At 43.1% G+C, this 22,111-nt stretch overlaps 1 protein-coding gene across 2 annotated transcripts in view; it reads right to left on the reverse strand.

The window, feature by feature from the left end:
• Positions 1-1,514: 1,514 nt before the first annotated feature.
• Positions 1,515-22,111, reverse strand: part of ACSM5 (acyl-CoA synthetase medium chain family member 5) — a 108,085-nt gene continuing 87,488 nt past the window's right edge. The window contains exons 3-14 of one of the 2 annotated variants that reach the window (XM_047087472.1): positions 20,214-20,424; positions 17,454-17,661; positions 15,380-15,523; positions 12,838-12,991; positions 10,414-10,493; positions 8,681-8,804; positions 8,003-8,083; positions 7,760-7,861; positions 4,569-4,696; positions 4,385-4,484; positions 2,020-2,139; positions 1,515-1,625 (exon numbers count right to left, since the gene is read on the reverse strand). In XM_047087472.1, coding sequence (XP_046943428.1) covers positions 1,515-1,625; positions 2,020-2,139; positions 4,385-4,484; positions 4,569-4,696; positions 7,760-7,861; positions 8,003-8,083; positions 8,681-8,804; positions 10,414-10,493; positions 12,838-12,991; positions 15,380-15,523; positions 17,454-17,661; positions 20,214-20,424 — 1,563 coding nt within the window. The remainder of the gene's footprint in view (positions 1,626-2,019; positions 2,140-4,384; positions 4,485-4,568; positions 4,697-7,759; positions 7,862-8,002; positions 8,084-8,680; positions 8,805-10,413; positions 10,494-12,837; positions 12,992-15,379; positions 15,524-17,453; positions 17,662-20,213; positions 20,425-22,111) is intronic. The other variant, XM_047087473.1, reaches the window with a different exon arrangement.

Here is a 22,111-nt window from a genome sequence, read left to right on the forward strand (position 1 = left end):
AAGATCACTTTGAGCTTTTATCTGCTTTGCTGCACATGGCTGGTCTCAGCTGCCCAGAACCACCTCTTTCTGTTTCTGGGCCTGGGACATGGCTTTGGGTCTTTATGTCTTTCCTGGGCACAATGTAATACACTAGCACTTGGGGGATGATGTGTTGGTCTGTGGAGGCAGACTGTGGCTTGGGGGAGTTGTTTCTTTAAAATAATTTTTTCTTTTTTTTTTTTTCAACGTTTATTTACTTTTTGGGACAGAAAGAGACAGAGCATGAACGGGGGAGGGGCAGATAGAGAGGGAGACACAGAATCGGAAACAGGCTCCAGGCTCTGAGCCATCAGCCCAGAGCCTGACGCGGGGCTCGAACTCCCGGACCGCGAGATCGTGACCTGGCTGAAGTCGGACGCTTAACCGACTGCGCCACCCAGGCGCCCCTAAAATAATTTTTTCATTAAAATAGTTAACAGAGACTCACTGAGAAAGCCAGGAAAATAAAGAAACACACAGAAAGGAAAGAACTATCGTCCACTATTTTCAATCCCCAGGAATATTGCTCTTAGCACAAGTATTTCCTTTCAGGCATTTTTCCATAGTTTTCCCTTTCCCTTTCAAAGTTTTGGTTCTCCACTATACATACACTGTTTTTATTCTGATTTAAAATTAATTTAGCTCAAGTTTTCCCCAAGGCATATTTTTTAAAGCCTCAATATTTATTGAGTTAATCTATTACACTTGAGTTAATCATTGCCTTATTGGTTGGACATTGAATTTTTCAATTTTTTTCAGTTTTAACACAATGCTCCAGAAATGTCCTTTGAATTCTTCCTTTTTTTTTCTCCCTAAGTTTATTTATTTATTTTGAGACCGAATATGAGCAGGGGAGGGGCACAGAGAGAGAGAGAGAGAGAGACAGAGAGACAGAGAGAATCCCAAGCAGGCTCCGAGCTGTCAGCACAGAGCCCAGCGCGGGTCTCTATCTCATGAACCGTGAAATCATGACCTGAGCTGAAACCAAGATTTGGACGCTTCACCAACTGAGCTGCCCAGGCACCCCTGACTCCTTTCTTTTGTAATGACTGCTAAACAGAATTTCTGAGCTAAAGGATATGACCAATTTTTTATGACCCTGGATGTGATTACCAAATGGCTTTATCAAAAGGGTCGAGTGGTTATACTCCAACGGGCAGTGAATGAGATCACAGGTGCCCTGACTCTGTGATGACCTGTCCTTCAGAGAGCCGGCTGGAAGGAAGACCAGTAGGCAGCTGCTGAGGATGCCTCCAGACAGAGGAGGGGGAAGTCAAGCCACCAAACACCACCACTAGACTGGTGGTGGATGTGCACTCTGGGTTAGTGACGTTCTTCTGCTCTCTTCCTCCAGGGTCCTCCAGGTTCCTCCAATGATTCTGGAGATGCCCATTTGGAAGTGAAAGCCTCTGATACTGTAAGGTGGAAGGGATGATGCTCCAAACAAGGACTAACCAGTGATCGCACCAGCTCCTCTTAGAAGCTTCTGAGGCCTATGGGGCCTTTCGTGGGCTGCCTCTCGTCTCCCCCCACTCTTGGCTTCTCAATTTACTCCTTTGGATCTTTCCAGAAACCGTCTTGGGCAGTTCTGAAACAAAGGTCACCTAGTGGCCATAAACAAAAAACATTTTGAAATCATCATTTCCCAGAAAGACTTCTGTCTTGAGTCATTACCCTCTGCTGCTTCATTGGAAGACCTCTGTGATTCACAGATTGCTCCAAATGGCAAAGACCAAAATGGCTAGGGCCTGGGGCATATGATCTTGCCAGCAGCAATTCAGCACCATCCCCCTAAACCTGGTTTATGCCACTTTTTAGGGTCAGAACAAACTGTAGTTTGGGGTGGGCCCGATGGGGAAATAGGGAGAAAAGGCTGAAGCAGCAGGTAGAGTTATTTGTATCTTCATCCCCCCAGCACCTGACCCTGAGAGAGAATCCACCTAGTGTATGCTTAGGTGATTTCCCAGCTCATCATGTCCTAGAACCCCCGACGTTTACCTTCCTGGGGTACTTGTATGGAGCAGTCACCCTCTTCACATGCTCCTGGAGCTCCCGAGTTAGTTTCTCTGGATCTTGAGAGGAGTAAGTTGGAGAAAGGACTATAAAAGCCTTCACCACCTGCCAGAAAAAAAAAATCCAAAACAAAACCCCCCAAACCAGAAAGAATCAGGCCCTGTATAACAACTCTTTTCTCCTTAACCTAGCCTTGTAAATAAGTGCTTACACTTGCCAGCCCAGCACGAAAATCCTGCCAGCAGGATTCAGCCAGCGAAATGGACGACATCATTTTTTTTGCCCTGTTGCCTCCTTTCCAGGAACAACTATTGGAAGCACTGGCTTTTATGGAATGATTCCAGGATCCTACCTGTTTCCCAAACTTCTCTCCTTTCCTGAAATGACACCATTAGCAGTCAATGGGCTTCTCTTCCACTGGAAATACTTTGGAGTAAAGAGCTTCACAAACTCCTTAGGGTCCATACCTTCCAGGTCTTCCTGACTAAAAGATAACTGGCAGTGCCCCAGATAGGCAGGATTCGGGAAAATGCAGACCACTCTCCCAAGGGGAGATGGGTCTTTCTGAGCCCGCATATATGAGTGTTTACAATCAGCAAACGTTTTGCTGCACAGCTTCCACGCCAGGCATCCTGAGGGACATTCTGCACCTTGGTAGTTTCTGCCCGAGTCTTTCTTTGCAGGCTGCCTCCTGCCATGGAGGAGGAGTCCTGAATTCAGGCACAACAGAACATGGTTTCTGATAGGAATGGAAGAGTTCAAAGGCCACTAGGTTGCTTATCCACCCCAGCATATAGCTCAGTCAACAACATCCTGTTAGGTGGTGGTTCACCATCCTTGCATACTTCCCAAAGGCGGGCATCTCACTACCATTCCAAGTTCAAACAGATCTGGTTATTAGGAAGGGCTTTCTCTGGCCGTTAAAACTACCAAACATTTATTGAGTACCTTCTACACGCCAGGCTCTGTTCTGAGTACTATAAGCAGATTAACTGTGCACACAGCCATTTGTCAAAACCCCAGTTAATTTGTGGCATACAAAACTAGCTGTACGTTTCCAGCTGTGATTTCTCCAACACAGACATGGGGTTCCCACCTCCCTTTTTCCAAATTAGTGGCCTCAAAGTTTTTTTTCATGTTAACTGATTTATTTTAAGATGGCAGGGAGGGGAGGAGAGTGATGGAGAGAGAGAATCCCAGACAGACTGCGCTGTTATGAACTGTGAGATCGTGACCTGAGCTGATTCAAGAGTCAGATGCTTAACCAAATGAGCCACCCAGATGCCCGTGGCCTGAAAGTTTAATGGGCACCAGGATCACTTGGATAGGGGCTTCTGGTCAAAATGAAGATGCCTTGGGCTGCATCCCCAATCGCTCTGATTCAGCAAGACTGACTTCAGGTCTAGAAATCTGTAGTAAAAAAAATTTTTTTTAAACGTTTATTTATTTTTGAGAGGGACAGAAAGACAGACCATGAGTGGGGGAGGGGCAGAGAGAGAGAGGGAGACACAGAATCTGAGGCAGGCTCTAGGCTCTGAGTTGTCAGTACAGAGCCTGACGTGGGGCTTGAACTTACCGCGAGATCATGATCTGAGCCAAAGCTGGACAGTTAACTGACTGAGCTACACAGACACCCCTACAAATTTTGTATTTTAAACAAAATGATGCAGCTGTGAGTAGTCCGGGGCCCAGATGAGAATCACTCTTGTGGCCCTGGTGCTTCTGAGAACAGAGCCCGATTTTGCACTAACTTTCATAAGGTAACTACACTGTAAGTAGGATTATGTTGCATTTACAGCCAGTGAAAAACACATAGGTCTGCCTATGGGCTTAATCCTCCCATTCTATCTATTCTTCTGGGACCCATGGGAAGAAATTTTCATTTCTCCTAAGAAAGGTCAACTTGTTAAACTTGGCCCATCCTTCCGCTATATCAAGGTCACTTTGGATACTTATTGTGTCTTCCCTCAAGTTGGATATTCCTCAGCAGTCATGTCTGGCATGCTTGCTATATCCTCACCTGCAAACGGGAAAGTACTCTTTATTGGCCAGGATGGATGACAGAGCCTGCGTTCACCAAGATTTCCTGCCCACAGTCCACCTCTTTTGGACCCAGTTCTATGTTCACTTGACAGCAAAGTGTTGGTATCTTCTTATCATGTCCCTCTAGACAGTCTGTCTTTAAATACATGAGGGTAATGCTTAACCAAAAGGAATGTGTGCCTGATGGTGACACTCAGACTTTGTAATATCTGGAGTCAGGGGAAGATATGGGGGAGTTTCCATCTTACTCTGCTGGGTGCTAACAGGTACACAACCAGAAGGAAAAATTCTTGGATGGACTAGTTACCTCCCCTCTGATGGGGTCTGGACTGCTGACCACAGCAGCCTCCAGGACAGCTGGGTGCTCGGCAAGGGCACTTTCCACTTCAACAGGCCCAATCCGGTAGCTGGAAGAGAAAAGCAAATCTTCTAAGTAACCTACCCGCCCCCACCAAGCTTCAAAAAGAGAAGGAAAGAGCAGACAGCTTGACCTTGAGGAATTGATCACATCGTCATTTCGTCCCATGAACCAAAAGTAGCCATCCTTGTCCTTGTGGGCTCGGTCCCCTGTGATGTAAAAGTCCCCTCGTTCTGATGCCTCTGTCTTCTCAGGATTGTCCTGGAAGACAAAAGAAGTCCATGAGGGGCCATCTCAGCACAGCCACTAAAGCCAGCTATGGCCCTAGCAGCCCCATGCAGGAGACCAGGGACCCCTAACAGGAAGTCCACAAGTTCCCAAAGACCAAGCTGGCCAGAACTTCACACTGAACAAGGAGCTATGAAATGTGTGCATTATCTCTCTTTTAGATGGAAGGAAGTGTCAGGAAATGATTAAGGACAGCCCCTCGCTACCATTTTTAGAAGGGTCCAAGGAAACATAGTTGGAACACAGGAAGGTGGCCACAGGGCCACTGGCTCTGGGTTTTGTTTGTTTTGCTTTTGTTTTTTTGCATAAAAGAACACACTCTTTGTGCTCAGAAATCACTAAAGGTAGAAAGTGAGGGCTTGGCCACAAAGCAGGGGTACAGGAAAGATGAAAAACTAAAAATCAAACTCTGATTCTTAAAGATTTAAAGAAGCTACTACCCAATAAGAAAAATAAACAAATTAATTACTGTTGTATGCAACTATCTGGATGCATGTCAAAAACATTATGCTGAGTGACAGAAACCAGACACATAAAAATGAGTACTCTGTGATTCCATTTATATAAAGTTCTTTAAAAAAAAAAAAAAAAAAAAAAAGGCGAGGCACCTGGGTGGCTCAGTCAGTTAAGTGTCTGACTTCTGCTCAGGTCATGATCTCATGATTCGTGGGTTCTGGCCCCGCATTGGGCTCTGCGCTGACAGCTCAGGGCCTGGAGCCTGCTTCTGATTCTGTGTCTCCCTTTCTCTCTGCCCCTCACCTGGTCTCACTCTGTCTCTCTCAAAAATAAATAAACATTAACAAAGAAAATTTAAAAAAAAATAGGCAAAATTTTTCTATAGAAACAACAAATAATTTAGCAATTGCCTATGGCTTGGGGATTGACTGAAAAGGGGCACAAGGGAACTTTCAGGGGAATAAAAATGTTCTATATCTTGATTCTGGTGGTAGTTACCTAAGTGCATACATTTGTCAAAAGTCATTGACCTGTACACGTAACATAGGTTACATACATTTTATTGTATGTAAATTATGCCTCAATTTAAAAACTGCATTCTGAGAAAAAAGAAAAAAGCTAAGCTGTCAATACCTAAAAATAAATTTCATACAAAACCTGAAAGAAGTATACAGAGAAAAAACTCTTTAGAACATTTAAGAAGATACATTTAAATGGAAAGCTAGAAAGACTGAATTTCATAAATATGTTAATTCTCTCCCAAACTGATCTAGAGATGTAGTGACACTCATTAGAATACTAACAAACATTTTCCATGGAATTTGACAAGTTGATTCTACAATGTATATGAGAGAGTAGAGAGCTAAGAGTAGGTAAAACATGTGTAAAGAAGCTGAGGAAGAAAGAGCTTTACTCTACTAAATATTAAAATTTGGGGGAATGTTTTCCTGGATAAGGCTCTATGGTATCAGCACCGGAATAAAACACATGGCCAATTAAATAGAAGAATCTGCCAAAACTTAGCTATCTATGGATATATCAAACGTCTATTTCTGACCAAGCTGACATGACAGATCACTTTTCTTTGAGATTTAATTTTTTTCCTTAGTTGAAAAGGACTCCAGAAGAAAACTAACAGTTGGTGCTGCAAAGAAAAAGTTGAAACAAGATTCTTGTGCAGCAAGTAACTTTACCAATTACTTGACTCCCTCAATGGGCTGATCACAGACCCAGAAAGGTCCTGTATGTGAGCGCTGTGAGGACCAGGGTCATGTCTTCCCTGCCATTGCTGGATACTTAGCGGCATGAAGTAGCCACTCAATAAATAATGAATGTATAAATTATTCAGAAAAGTCAAGGATTTTCTATTGCTTACAAAAATGATTAGAAGGAAATACATTAAAAATTTTATTTTTTTTAACTTTTTTTTTTTAATTTATTTTTGAGACAGAGAGAGACAGAGCATGAACGGGGGAGGGGCAGAGAGAGAGGGAGACACAGAATCGGAAGCAGGCTCCAGGCTCTGAGCCATCAGCCCAGAGCCCGACGCGGGGCTCGAACTCACGGACTGCGAAATCGTGACGTGAGCCGAAGTCGGGCACTTAACCGACTGAGCCACCCAGGCGCCCCCAAAATTTTAAATTATCTCTGATTGGTGTATTACTGTTTTATTGTTGGGAGGCTTTTTTGGCTTTTTTTTTTTTTTTTTTTTTTTTTTTTTTGGTTTATTCTGGTAGGTAAGCTTCTGTGACTTTAAATGAAATACCATGCCATGAAAGACTATTTCTCTTGTAGTCACAGAAGCCACTAAAACACATATACACCACTCTAAAAACAAATGGACTGATTTTTATGTGTTCCTCCCGGTGTAGCGGACTGGCAGCTTCGCATACAGCCAGATAGAGTTCCTACTAAAGCCGTGGTTCTTAACCTTGGCTGCACATCTGAATCACCAGGGGAGCTGATCCACATCCTCAGAAAGGTTGATCTCATTCAGTGGGGCTTGAGTATCAGTAGTGTTTTGAAGCTTCCAAGGTGTTTCTAATGTGCAACCAGGGTTGAGAACCATGTCAATAGAGCTTTATAGAGGAGTCTCACAAAAAGAAAGCCCATCATAAACACCAACAAAAGTGGGCACAAGAGAGAGGTAATTACTGGGTTATCACAGAAACTTAGACTAGAATTCTTGGGCACAAGCCCTGCCAGTAAACCCCTCTTGCACACAAGACTCGAGACAAAAAGAATTCTGAAAATTAGGCTCTGACACAAATTGCAGTTTGACTTTTGTGAAGTCCCTTCCTTTCTCTGAACTGCAATTTTTCATCATTGAAATGATGGGGTCTCCCCTGTGTTTTAAATTTACACTCTCAGACATACCCATGCTCACATCCATGTCCTGTACATACTAGGTGCTTGACATTGGATAAGTCACTTTATCTTCCCAACTTCTTTATCAATAATAATACCAACTTACCTCATGCAGTTATCGCAAGGGTTAAACAAACAGGTGTTTATAAATCTAGGAACACAATGCTCGGCACACAGAAATCATTGTGAAAATGGCCATCCCCTGCCACTTACCAAATAGCAACTGAAGAAACAGAAGGGCCGGGCAGGCCTGACTCGGACAGCAACATTTCCCTCTTCTCCCGGAGACAGGATGTTGCCCTCATCATCCACAATCTGGCAGAGAGATCATAGGGCAGTGTCTGGATATCTGCACAGCCAGGCCACCCCCCAGCTAAGCCTGCTGTCGCTAACCCAGAACATGCATTGTGTTCTCTTTGAACCAAGCTTCAGCAGCAGTTAGGGGAGGCTGCCTACCTGCACATCGTAAGGTGGGGACGCTTTCCCCATGGATCCAGATTTGATTTTCATGCCTTTTGAATTGGCACAGATTACAACCTGGAGAGAAAGTAGTACCAACAAGGAGGAAGCTTATCCCCTTCGCTTCCTTCCTGGTGCCCATCTTTTCTCCCACTTTGCCTTCTAACTCTCCTCCCCTCCCTCCTCTCCTCCCCCCTCTTCCTTTCTGTCTCTTCCTCATCCCTTCCTTCCTTCTCTTCTTTCCATAGTCACCACACATTTACTGAATGCCTACTGGGCACTCAAACGTAAAGAATCAAATGTGTCACTAAGCTGAAAGACTCAGTTGACCACCAAATCTCTGCTGCCCAGATGGCTGTAGGGAATAGTGTCTAAGATCGTGAGTGCTGACCGGAGACAAAGGTAGGCTGTCCTAGTGGACACAAACAGCACCCTTGGCCATGAGAGTTGGTTTGCTGGCTGTGGTGTCATTGTGAAATCACTTCAAATTATCTTTAAACCAAAAGGGAAGAAAAGCTGATGGGATTTTGTTATCAGCTTCTCCCAGTGGGCAGGGCAGTCCCTGACAGGTGTCTGGAAGGCAGGAGGCTCGGTGGGTTGGCCATCTCCCCCTACTGGCCAAGAGCCCAGGTGGAGGTGACCTGTGGCAGGGACCCAGGCCCCAGCAGCACTCACTGTTTCAGACTGGCCATAGCCTTCATGCAGCTCCAGGCCCACTTGGCTCTTCCATTTCTCTCTCACGTCAGGATTCAGGGCCTCTCCTCCGGTCAGACAGTGCCTCAGGCTCTGAAACTGGTACCTTTCTCAGTTGGAAAATAAGGCCACCTATGTCAGGAGTTCCCCATCCCCCACCTCACTCTCCAGTACTGCTGCTCAGGTCTAGACATCTAAACGCACTGGAGGGTAAAAGGCAGGCTTTATAATCTGTTCCAACTACCCTATCCTCTGGCTTTGCAGGCATGTTCCTCAGGGGCAGGTAATTTTTGAAAAACCAATCCTGTCTGATTCTGAAAAATCAGAACCTCATATAGTAGGTTTTGGCATAACAGTCAATTGGCCAAAATAACTTTGTTGAAAACAAACAGACAGTAAATTGCTTAGGAGAGCCACCTGGTTATAAATCGATTACAAATTTAAACAGTAGAAAGTAGCCCTCTAGGAATATGAAAATTGTCAAGAATGGGCCAAAATTCCTACAGATATTAAATACATTGCAAATCTACCCTTCCATTTAACAAATTATGCAAAATGTAACAACTGGTGGTTGCAAATACATTTTCAACCATTTGTCCCCCTTTGGATAAACTCGGTTTGCGTATTAATTAGTATTACCTAGTATCTTTCAACCAAATTGCTCTTGAAAAAAATCATTCAGAGTTTGCTTTCTGTTAAAACCATGATATAGAGGTATACACAACGGGTCAGTGAATGGGATGAATTCTTACATTAGGAAAGAATTCCCCAGGAGAGACATGCAAGAGCTCCCTTGGTGCTTCACGGACAGATACATGGGATGAGGGAAGATGTGGGGAGGGTGGGGACAACTCCCCACGACTTGGGAAAGAACAGAAGAGGCAGACATAGATCAGAGTCAGTAAGGACAACAGATGTTTCTCCACATACCCCAGCAACTAGACTTGTCCTGCTAGCAGATGTCGCTTTGGATTCACCCAGGATGGGAGCCATAGGCACACAGTGTCTTGTTGCCTTCCGTGGGATACCCAAGGCATTCACTCAGAGGGTAGCTGAATGGGCTTAATCTGGGGCTGAGGCATGTAACATCAATTGTGGTGGGCTTGCTAGTCCTTGGCCTTGGCCACAAATCCCATTCCACAGGTGGCTAACAGGTATCCAATAATTCCTCCAACCTCACAGAAGTAGCAGACATATTGATGAGGGAATGGCCTATGGGTATATGATGGAGACACAGCCCACCTCAAGTGCTAAGATTCCAGACTATCTTAAATCTATCCAATTCCATCTGGATGCAAATTCCTGGGTGGGGGAGGGGCAAGAATTTCATTTATGTGGGGCATCTGCAAAGGATATAGATGCCTATGTGCTTGAGTATGTGTGCATGAGAGAAACACAGATATATATAATATTCTAGATATATATTCTCTATATAGAGAATCACAGATGTATGTGTGTATATTATATATACATATATATGTATACATATATATATACATATGTATACACATATATATATACATATACACAGAGAGAGAGAGAGAAAGAGAGGGAGAGAGATAGGAGAGGGACAGAGATGAGACAGAGACAGAGAGACAGAAACACAGACAGAGGTGGTATGACAGCATAGGTGTGCATGTGTACATATACTGTATGTATATGTACTGTACATTCACATACTTAGGTCCCCAAAGCATCTAACAGTTGGGCTGTACCTGGTCAGATCCTCCTGTACAAGCAACCGGAAGATGGTGGGGACACAGCAGAGGGTGGTGATCGGGAAACTGGAGAGAGTCTAAACAAAAACAATTAGAGGTATTGGGGTGGGCCTTTGTGCAGATGGAGCAGGTGAACTGGGTCTTCATACTCTCATTACCAGAGCAGAGAAGTTGAAAACTACACGAAGCATCCAGCCTCCAAGGTGGCTCCAGATGACTTCACTTCCTGGTATTTTACCAAAACCAAGTTTGGTCTGTGTGACCAAGAACATTCGGCACAGGTGACAGATGCCACTTTCGAGATTAGATTGTACAAATACTACAGCTTCTGTCTGGGGTACCATCCCTCTCTCCCCCTATCTTAAGTCACTTGCTCTGGGGAAAACAGGCCACCATGTCATGAGTATACTCGAGCGTATATAGTCAGAAACTGAAACCTTTGGCCAATAGCCAGTAAGAAACTGAAGTCCTCTAAAAACCATGAGTGGGTTTTTAAAGAGATTCTCTAGTCCCAGTCAAGCCTTAAGGTAATTGCAGTCCTGGCAGATGTCTTTCTTTTATTATGGTAAAATACACATCACATAAAATTTATCATTTTAACCATTTTTAAATATACAGTCTAATGGCATTAAATACATTCACATTGTTGTACAACCATCACCACCATCCATCTCCAGAACTTTAAAAATCTTCCCAAACTGAAACTCTGTACCCATTATAAAATATTGCACCATTTCTCCTTTCCTCCAGCTCCTGACCATTTCACTTTCTGTCTCCATGATTTTAACTACTCTAGATACATCATATAGGTGAACCATACAGTATTTGTCCTTTTGTGGCTGGCTTATTATTTCACTTAACATAATGTCTTCAAGATTCATCCATGATATAGTACAGGTCAGTCCTTTTTTTTTTAACATTTATTTATTTTTGAGAGACAGCATGAGCAGGGGAGGAGCAGAGAGATAGGGAGACACAGCACAGGGCCTAACGCAGGGCTCCAACTCAGGAACCATGAGATCATGACCTGAGCCGAAGTTGGAAGCTCAACTGATGGAGTTACCCAGGTGCCCTAAGTGTCATTCCTTCTTTTTAAAGACTGAATAATATTCCACTGTATGCATGTATCACATCTTGTTTATTCATTTATCTGCCAATGGGACTTGGTTGCTTCTACCTTTGGGCTATTAGGAATGCTGCTGCTATGAACATGGATATACCTAGCTGACAGCTTGACTGCTACCTCATGAGAGGCCCTGATTGAGAACCACCTGTTAGACTGCTCCCAGACTCCTGACCACCAGAAACTGTGAGATACTAAATGTTGGTTTTAAGCTGCTAAGTTTAGGGGTAACTTACTACAATAGATAACTAATATACTAGGTAGGGGCTAGAGGCAGTAGAGGGACAAGGTACACAGTGGCTGATCAAGCCCTAAGTGAAAAATGATGATGGTGAGCTTGGTAATGGCAATAATAGTCAATACGTGTTAGCAGCCCACTCTGTGTCAGGCCCCATGCCTAGGATTGTTTCATTCTCCATAGGACTGTATTATCCCTTTCTTTCTTACAGATGAAGAAACTGAGGTTCAATTTTCTCATCTCAAGGAAAGAAGTTAGGTACCTTTCCCAAGGACACACAGCTAGCAAATGGAAGATGTAGGATCAGAGGTCAGGTCTGAATGACGGCATGGTCTATGCTATTAGCCACCAGGTGACACAGCTTACCTCAATGCAAAGAGCACGCACCCGCAGACTGCCCCTCAGATGTTTTAAGGAATGGTGGTTTAGGATGTAGAGGGCAGAAGGAAGGTGCCTTATGTCAATAATTATGGGGTCAATAATTATGACAAAACCCGGGGAAAGTGGGCAGGAGTCATCAGGATACTCCGGCTGGGTGAAATATTCACACTAGGCACCATGGATAGTAGCACATGGAATTGAGGAGTAGAGTATGGCTTTCCCCAAGGTTTGGAAAAGTAACTAGGGTTTTGACAGGAGCACAGGAAGAAATTGGTGGAGGGAGAGGCACCCAATGCAGAAAACATACAATATGAAAATGTTCAGAGATATTAAATGGTCTTGTCCAGGAATCTAGTTATAGGACAGGCAATAACTGAAGGTAGCCAGGTGGTCAGGAGTCAGATATGGATGGTCCTGGGAGCCATTTTGTTTAATATCAGCACCAAAGAGGCCTTGTGGTCACTTATGCCTTTTCTCCTGCAAATTCAAAACCTGTATTCCTTTTTTTAAAAAGCTTTATTTCTTTAAGTAATCTCAACCCCCAATGTGGTGCTTGAACTCATAACCCTGAGATCAAGAGCTGCATGCTCTACTGACTCAGCCAGCCAGGCATCCCCAATGCCTATACTCCACTCATTTCATTTACACCCAACACATAAGCCATATTTTTGTTTCTTACATTCAGAATAACCTTGGCATCAACTCGGGGCAGTTCATGCACAAAAATGCAAGATCCATTAGGCCAGGCAGAGAAGAGGGTCCAGGCTGCCTTCACCCAGCCCGTGTCTGAGGTGTTCCAGAAGATGTCTGATTTGGTCAAGTCCACCCAATGCCTGCCAAAAATTAGAGAAAGTCAGAACCTCCAGCAGTGCTTCTTCTTTTAAAAAGGATTACAGTATCAATGTTACCTTATTTGGAGCCTTGACCAAGGTTCACTTATAACTCACTTGTAGTTATCAAATTGGTACAAGAACCCTAAAGCCACTCTTTCTCTCAACAAGCATTTATGGAGCATATTCTGTGTATTTATGCCATAGGCGAAGGATACAGAATTAAACAGACAGATCCCATGCTTTCAAGAGTTGACAATCTAGTGGGAGTGATCTGTAAAGGAACACATAATCTCAGTACAATGTGATGAGGAAACTTCTTGATTCAGCCAAAGTTTATTCAGCACTTATTCTACACTTGGCATTAGAGTGTAGCAAAGAATGATCAGTCTTGCTTTGAGGAGCCTACAGTTTAGTAAGTTTAAACATCTAGGAAGACCCTGAAGAGCAAGCTTTCAAAGAGTTAAACACAGAGCCATTTTACAATTATGCAATTACGCAATTCTGGAGAATGGGCACCCAACCCAGAGACAGGATGGAGACGGATCTGAGAAATGGTTCCCCAGAGGAGGTGAGGGCTGAGTGAGATGTAAATGATGTGCAGGACCTACACAGGGGAGGCAGAGAAGGAAGGACATCCAAGGAAGGGTGCCTGTGAGCATAGAAAATACACAAGTGGTCATGTTCTGCACTTGGATTCTAGGACACACGGTCTTCCTGGTCCTCAACCTTGGCTGCTCCTTCTTGGTCTCCTTCTCCTAGTTCTCCTTGCTTACCACTTCATTGCAGAAATGCCTCAGGCATTCAGTGCCCAGGCCTCTTCTCTTCCCAGTGTCTTTTACTCTTTGCTGATCTCATCCAATTTCATGGCATTAAGTACCACCTTGCTGACAATTCCATCATGAATATTTCCCACTAACTCTACACATGTATCTCCAAATACCTCCCAATATCTCCTTTCTTAACTCAGGGTATGGAGATGTCTACTAAGCATCTCAAAGTTAGGACGCTGAAAATGAACTCCTCGTGTTCCTCCCACCAAACCGCTCAACATAGTCTTCCCACTGCCAGTTAACGCTTCGAATTGTTCAGGCCATAAAACGAGGCATCACCCCTGACTCTTCTCGCTGTCTCTCACTTCACATCAAACCTGTCAGCAAATCTTATTAGGCCTATGTTCAAACTACATTCAGAATCTTGCCTCCTCTCACTTCCCCTGCGGAAGCCTCCCTCCACCTTTGCCTCTTAATGCACTGGCTTCTGAAGTGGGCCTCTGCTTCATCCTTTGCCCCCTACAGGTTATTCTCAACCCAAACTCCTGACAGATCCTTTAAAAAAGCAAATCACTCCTCTGCTCAAAATACTCCAATGTTCCTCAGAAAATTAAATATAGAATCACTGTATGATCCAGCAATTCCACTTCTGGATATATACACCCAAAAGAATTTGGGTTTGAATAGATGTTTATATACCCATGTTAATAGCACTAGTGATAACAGCCAAAAAGTGGAAGCAACCCAAGTGTCCATCCTTGGGTGACTGGATAAACAACACTGATAAGTTACATACGTTGCAATGTTCATTAATGAGCCTTAAAAAGAAAGGAAATTCTGACACATGCTACAACATGGATGAAACCCGAGGACATTTTGCTAAGTGAAATGAGTTAGACATGAAGGGAAAAATACTGTATGATTCCACTTATAGGTGATTCCCAGAGTAGTCAAATTCATAGAGACAGGAAGTAGAATGGTGGGTGTCAGGGTTGAGGAGGGAGGAAATGGGGAATTAATGTATAAATGGGCATAGAGTTTCAGATTTACAAAATGGAAAAGTTCCAGAGATGGATGGTGGGGATGATTGTATAACAATGTGACCGTCCTTAATAACACTAATTCTACACTTAAAAAGGTTAAGATGGTAAATTTTATGTTATGTATCTCTTACCACAATTAAAAACAAAAACAAAAAATCTCCAATGGCTTCTCACCTTGCTCAAAGTAAAGCCCAGGCAAGGCCTTCTGATTCTACCTGAGTTCACACTTTGTTAGCTCTCTGACTTCATTCTTCTTTTTTTTTTAAGTTTATTTATTTTGAGAGAGAAAGAGAGAGAGAGAGAGAGAGAGAATGAGCAGAGGAGAGGCAGAGAGAGAGAGAATCCCAAGCAGGTTCTACACTGTCAGCTCAGAGCCCAATGCGGGACTCGATCTCACAAACTGTGGAGATCATGACCTGACCCGAAACCAAGAGTCAAACGCTCAACTGACTGAACCACCCAGGTGCCCCATGTTAGTTCTCTGACCTCACTCTTGCCACTATGCCTCTTACGTTTCTCTGGCTCATTCCCTACTTTCTGTTACTTGACCTGCCAGATGAGCTGTCCCCTGGTACCTTCCACTGGCCACAAAACCCAGTCCATAGCTGGCCTGGGAGTGCTCAACCATCTTGGGGGCCCCAGTAGTGCCACTTGTGAAGTAGATGGCCAGTGGGTCTTGACTCTTGGTCCTCACACAGTTGTGTTCTGTGGATGCCTCGCTGTAAAATATAAAAATCCTAGGTGGTATTACAAGTAGTAAAAATAGTCATAATAACAATAATATTTACAACAACAATACTGGCTACCATCTTATTAAATACTACCTGTGAGGCACTGTGCTGGAAGCTCCAGTTGGCATTGTCTCTGAGCCCTACAATCACCTCATGGGGTAGGTACTATCATTATAACCCTTTGCAAATAAGGAAATTGAGGCTCAAAACTGGTGAAGCAACTCACTCAAAAGAGCCTGTGCTCCTCCACCTGGGCATGAGGACTCTCTGGCGGATAAGCACATTTCTGTGTCTATGCCTCTGCACAGCATAGCCCTCACCCCAATTCCAGGTAATTTAGGGCTGAAGGATTCCCTAAATTTGTGGGTTTGAGATCTGGGTAACTCCTAAAGTTCTGTGATCTGGCAAATCTTCTCACCCACTGGTTCTCAATCCTGGCTGGACCACAGGGGCATCTGGTGAGTTTTTAAAAGAAATCCCATTGCCCAGGCTCTACCCTAGAGAAAAATAGAAGCTTTGATGGTGGGCCTGGGGCACTAGGATTTTTTTTTTTTTTTTTTGTATATTTTGGTTTTTTTAAAAGCTCCTCGGGTAATTCTAATGACAGCCAAAATTGAGAATTCCTGGTCTAGGCCAACCCGGCAGCTCATCAATGTCATCTGGGCAGATCTCTTACAATACAGATTCCCAGAGCCTTTGCTCAGGTACATCTGGTTAAGCAAGTCAGATGTGGGAATCTGAATTTAAAACAGTACCCAAAGATAAATGGCCAAATAAATAAGTAAAACAAAATAAACAGAATTTTCCATAATTTTTAGTAGAAAGTTTGCATTCTAATATAGGCAAGAACAATCTAAAGATTATTTACCATGTCCTCAAACTTCTAAATGTATCTTTTTTACTTTACTACCTACACGTGCTGAGTATTTTCTGTTCAAGTTTCTGCTGATAATCATTGCAATGAAATATAACATAATAATATATTATAAAAAGTGTCACATATTGGAAATATAATATTTTGGAAAATACAAGATAAATTACTTGCAATGCATGCTTGTGGGTCTTATAATCCTAAAAATCTGTAACACATTTAAGTGAATGTGCACATAGTTCTTTTTCAAATAAAGCTACTGATAAGAGACAAATGTTGATATTAGTAAGAAAAGTAAAATAAAGTGAAACAACACCCAGGTGAATGGGTGGTAGTTGGTCTGTGGAATGTGCATGTGTGACTTCATGGTACAGGACTCTGACAGGGCCCCTTTTTGTTTCTGCCTCTGATCAGGACAAAATCTCAAATGCCAAGGTAGGCTTCCACTAGGGTGTTGCTCAAAGGCAGATGGCTTTTGGTTCTGTCCCAACCATCACGTAACTACTTGTTAGCATCTTGCATAAGCCACTTTACTTTTTGAGTGTCAGTTTCCTTACCTGTAAAATTGGGTTAAAGGGTACTTCATAGGGTTTTTTTCCAAGTATTAAATAAGAGCACCAAACACAATGCTTACACAAAATAGATGTTCATTACATCTTTGGTGCATGAATGAATGTAGGTAAATGCTTACCGAGCACAATGCCTAGCATACACCAAGCACTCAATGCATGGCAGCTATTATTATATTACTAATTGACCACCCACTATGTCCTAAGTGCATCATATGGGTTATCTAGTTTACTCTGGCTACCAGTTCTGTAACCACTAGCACCATGACAGAAGCAAAAGACACCCAGAAAAGCTAATGAAGGATCTTAAGGCAGTCACTGGGATTAGGTCTCAGGTCCACGTGATCTCCACAGTTGAGTGCTCCTTTCTGGTTCACTCTCTTCGTGTACAATCAGCAATACACTCCATCCCCTATTACTTAAAGGGGGAAAACCTTGGCCTCATCTTTATGCTGTTCTCTGGAAAACCCCAACTTACCGGAGGAGTTCCCTGAAGTTCATCCAGCCTGGCCGACTGCTGTCTGACACCAGTAGCTTGGTCTGAAGGGAGGGGCAGTCAGCACTAATGGCGTCGACCCGCGGAGCCAGGGAGTCACTGGTGATAATGGACTTGGCCCTGGATGCCTGCAGCCTGTATTTGAGGTCCTTCTCCGTCAGCTGAGAGACACCCGGAATCATGACAGCCCCTGGCACCACACAGAGAGGGGATGTTGACTGGGCAGCAGGGAAAGAGCCCTGTGAAGAAGTCCAGACCCTAATAGTCCCATCAGAGAAAGGAACAGGAAGGGACTGGACAGGGTTGGAATGCCTGAACTGGAAAAGGTAACAATAATGACAATAATGGAATCCAGAATATGTTTATGGAGCACTTATATGTGCTAAGAATTTACACGCATTATTTCATTTAATTCTCACAACCCTGATGAGTAGGTGCTATTTTTATACCCATTTTGCAGATTCAAACAACAACGACAACAAAAACAACAACTAAGACTTAGACCCTTATGCCTTAATTAAATGAAATAACTTGCCCAAGATCACACAGCTAACATGTGGTAGAACTGGGATTGTGAGTCTAAGAGGTGGTAAACCTAAGGGTCCAAGATCTCAAATACTGTTTTAGAAATGACCTAGCTCCTTGGTTTGCCATGCCTTCACACAAAAGGCTACAATAAATCCTAGTGTTGAGAGTGGATCTCTTGGGGTGGGTGGTGGGAGGGTAGGTACAGTAGGTGGGAGCTTGTATAACATCAACCAAAACCATTTCTGAATGCAGCTGAGTCCATCTCTTCCCAAGGGGAAGGGATGTGGAAGCATAAAACATGGACAAATTTTATCAGACACCTGAAAAGCCACCTGAGTATCTCAGAATGGAGGTTGTAAACACCCACTGAGCCCAGCACTCTCATTTCACAGATGAGAAGAAAGAGATCCTAAAAGAATGGGTCATCTTGCCATGGCCAGTGAGTGAGGACAGTAGACAGAGGAAGGGGCCAATCCCAAATGGTGTTGGAGCCAAACCAAAGTTCTCATTACACTTTGCTTTATCTCCTAAGCTTTTACAGGTTTTAAAACCCAGCATGAACACTTTGGGAGGTGAATGGTATCTCTTTACTTCATCCCTCTGCTTTAGCTATTTCCAGAAGTCTGTCCCACCTGGAGTTGTGTGTGCTGTTTTGGGGGCCCAAGCAGATGGTGGACAGCTAGGGCTGTCAGCAAGAGAAATGAGTCTAACACCATAGACTAGAAGACCAGTAATAAGTGCATATCAGGAGAACATGGCAATGTGAGAATATAAGGACATCCAGCTTGGGGATCCTCTAAAATGTTGGAGATGATGTTGGACTTGACATGGTCATGTATGATGTAGTCTTGAACTATTTTATTTGGACATCAAAGAAATGGGTAAATCTGCACAATTGGGGGAACTGGAGACATTTAGATAACAGGAAAAATAATGAAAATAATACCACAAAAAGAAGTTTTGATCATGCAAAGTGCCCAACACACTGCCAGGCACATAGTAGGTCCTCAAGAAAAACATAAGGGCTCCTTTACCTAGGCTCTCATTTAAATAAACCTTATATGCCATGGCAGGATATGGAGAACTCCCAAAACCTGTGGGCCTGTTTCTTTTCCTCAAGCTGGATGTACTATAATGGTGATTTTTATATTTTGTGCAAGAGTATATAAAAATAGAAGTAAAGTTCCTGCCTTTTTTTTTTTTTTTGACAATCCATTCACAAAATGGTTGACTAAACTTGTTTGTATAGAAAAGCTAATTCTCTGGTATGAGTTTGTACCCCCTCTGTTTTGCAAACATTATTTGTAAAAACATCCATATTTCAGACAGTGTTCTATGGACAGGGTTGGAGGGCGTGGTCAACCTTTCAAGTAGTGGAAAGTTCCCAGTGGGTGGAGAAACCAGCTCTCCACCAAAAGTAGTTGTCTTGCTTTTGTAAAGTCAGCATAAGAACTCTAGCCCGTTCAATAAGAGCATCAGAGGGTCAGCAGTGGCCCTCTGAGTTCTATTTCCGCCTCTGCTCCTGTGCTGGAAGAATCACCCCAAGAAGATCAATGGTCCGTTGCCTTGGCCATTCATAACAGCAGGAGGAGGAATCCTCAAGGGCTAATCTTATGGCTTTGATTATTTTGTCCTTCTCTTTCTTCCCTTGGCAGCTGGTAGATGCTGTGGTGGTGAGAGCCATAAAGTCTAAGAGTGAAAGTAATGTAGACTGACTAGGAAGGTCTCTCATGCATACTTGCATTACTCTCCATACGCTCACAGCTCCCAAACCATGACCAGCAAAAAATATGTTTGGTTTGTTCCACTCAGATTTTTTCTAAAGTTTGTTTCATTCTCAACAGTTTTTCTTCCCCCATAAAAATCCAGAGTTTTCTATTACAAAGTCAGAAGTGCTGGAAACACTGGCCCTCATTCACACACGGAAACATCTGGCTGGAGTTGAGAAGCAGTTGCCCCCTTTTGATGAGCCATGTGAGCTGCACTATCCGGCAGTCACTAGTGCTCCCTACCGCCACACACCGACCTGCTTTCCTCAATTACATTACTACCTGGCCCCCCGTGCTCAATCAAGTTTGTGACTGTTAGGCAAAGGGGAAGTAAACAAAACTCCACGTAAAGTTCACTTTGCTCCATCTCCCAAACCATGTGGACTCTGCAAAACTCCGGCAGGTGTGTTGGCCCCAAGTGGTAGCCTCAGCCCTGCTCACTGACCTGTCCGTATACATGCCACACTGACCAGCCACCATTCAGGGAGCCGCGGGAGCACCAGCATCATCCTGTCCCCAGGCTGAAGGCTACACGTGTCCCTTAGCACATTCGCCGCCCTCCTGGACTGCTGCCCCAGCTGCTCAAAGTTCCACTTGACTTCTGCTCCCGTGCCATTGACCCACCAGAATGCAGGGATCGGGGGCCTGTGTCCAGCCTAGATGGCAGTGTAGGCAGAAAAGAAAAGGAAAACATTTGTTGAGGACTTTTGTTTGCTTGTTACTGTTTTATTTGATTTTGTTGCAATAGTGTTTAAATTCAACACAGTGTTCAACAGTGTTCAAATTCAAAACAATATGGAAAGATGCATTGAGAGGCTTCCTCCCATCCTTATGCCCATCTGTGTTGCTCCTCACTTCACCTGCCTCAATGAGTAACCAGTATTATTAGTTTCTTGCATATCTGTTCAGTGTTTCTTTAGGTAAACATTAAGTATATTCTGTTTTCCATACCACTTTTTTTAATGCAAAAGACAGCATATGATTCCTACTGTTTTGTGTCCCCTTTTTTTGAGATATAATTCTCATACCATAAACTTCACTATTCTGAAGTGCACAATTCAGTGGTTTTTAGTATATTCCCAAAGTGCTGTGATCATTGCCACTATCTAATTCCAGAACGTTTTCATCATCCCAAAAAGAAACACTGTACAGATTAGCAGTCACTTCCTATTCTCCCCTCTCCCCAGCCCTTGGCAACCACTCATCTACTCTGTCTCTATGGATTTGCCTGTTTTGGATATTTCATATGGATGGAATCATAATATGTGCCAGCACCACTAGTTGGAAAGATTATTCTTTCCCCACTGAATTTTCTTGGCACTTGTGTTGAAAATCAACTGACCATAGATTTATGGGTTTATTTCTGGACTCTCAATTCTATTCCATCCATCCATCCAGATCTATCCCTATACCAGTGTTACACTGTCTTTTTTTTTTTTTCTCACACAGGAAAAAAAAATACAGTTATTACTATAACTCTGTAGCAGGTTTGAGTCCTCCAGGGTTGTATTTCTTTTTCAAGGCTGCTGAGGTTATTAAGGGTCCCTTGCATTTCCACATCAATTTTTGGAGAAGATTTCAGCAAAGAAGTCCCCTGGGATTTTGATAAATATTACATTGAGTATCTACATTAATTAGAGATGTGTTATCATTTTTTTGAAACATTATACTTTCTGCTTCAAGGGCAATCAAGTTTAAAAAATGTACAATTCAACTTTAAAAAGTCAGACTTCAGGTAATCTGCTAAGTGCATACATAACGTAGAGGGTAACATTTTCTGGCAGTCCTTGTTTCCCTAAAGTTGGAGTTCATCAGATGTGTTTTAAAATTTTCCCAAAATTGTCACGAGGCATACGTTATTTTTACATAATGAAGTAATATCTCAGGGGAATTCTTACGGAGATTTATCCGAATCTTTAATGAGTGTTTCTTTAAGAAACGCTCCCTGATCTATTCCAGCCTTTGGTAAGTCTCCAGAATTTTAAAAAGTAGATTCTGACAATTTTTCCAAGGTTTTTCATTGCTGTTGCTTTTATAGAGGATAAAATTATAGCAAATCCTGATTCCACCATTTTTGCTGATGTAACCCTGTTTGTATTTATCATTGAGAGAAATCTTCTAAGGACAATGCCAGGTTGGAAAAAGAGCTCAGACTTTGTAGACAGGAACAGGCCCTGGCTCCATCTTCTACATATGCTTCCCAGGTGGCAGATGGTATGACTCCCATTTGATACATGCGGAAACTAAAGATGAAAAAATATGGGTGAAAAAAATCCAAAGAGCTTGGTGCATTTATCCAAGGTCACACTTCAAGTGGATGAACCATGTCTATCTAACTGCAAC

Source organism: Lynx rufus, unplaced genomic scaffold, assembly GCF_022079265.1.
Source record: "Lynx rufus isolate CCGP_SWC_20201006 ecotype Redwood Valley unplaced genomic scaffold, mLynRuf1.p SCAF_23, whole genome shotgun sequence".
NCBI classification, from domain to species: domain Eukaryota; kingdom Metazoa; phylum Chordata; class Mammalia; order Carnivora; family Felidae; genus Lynx; species Lynx rufus.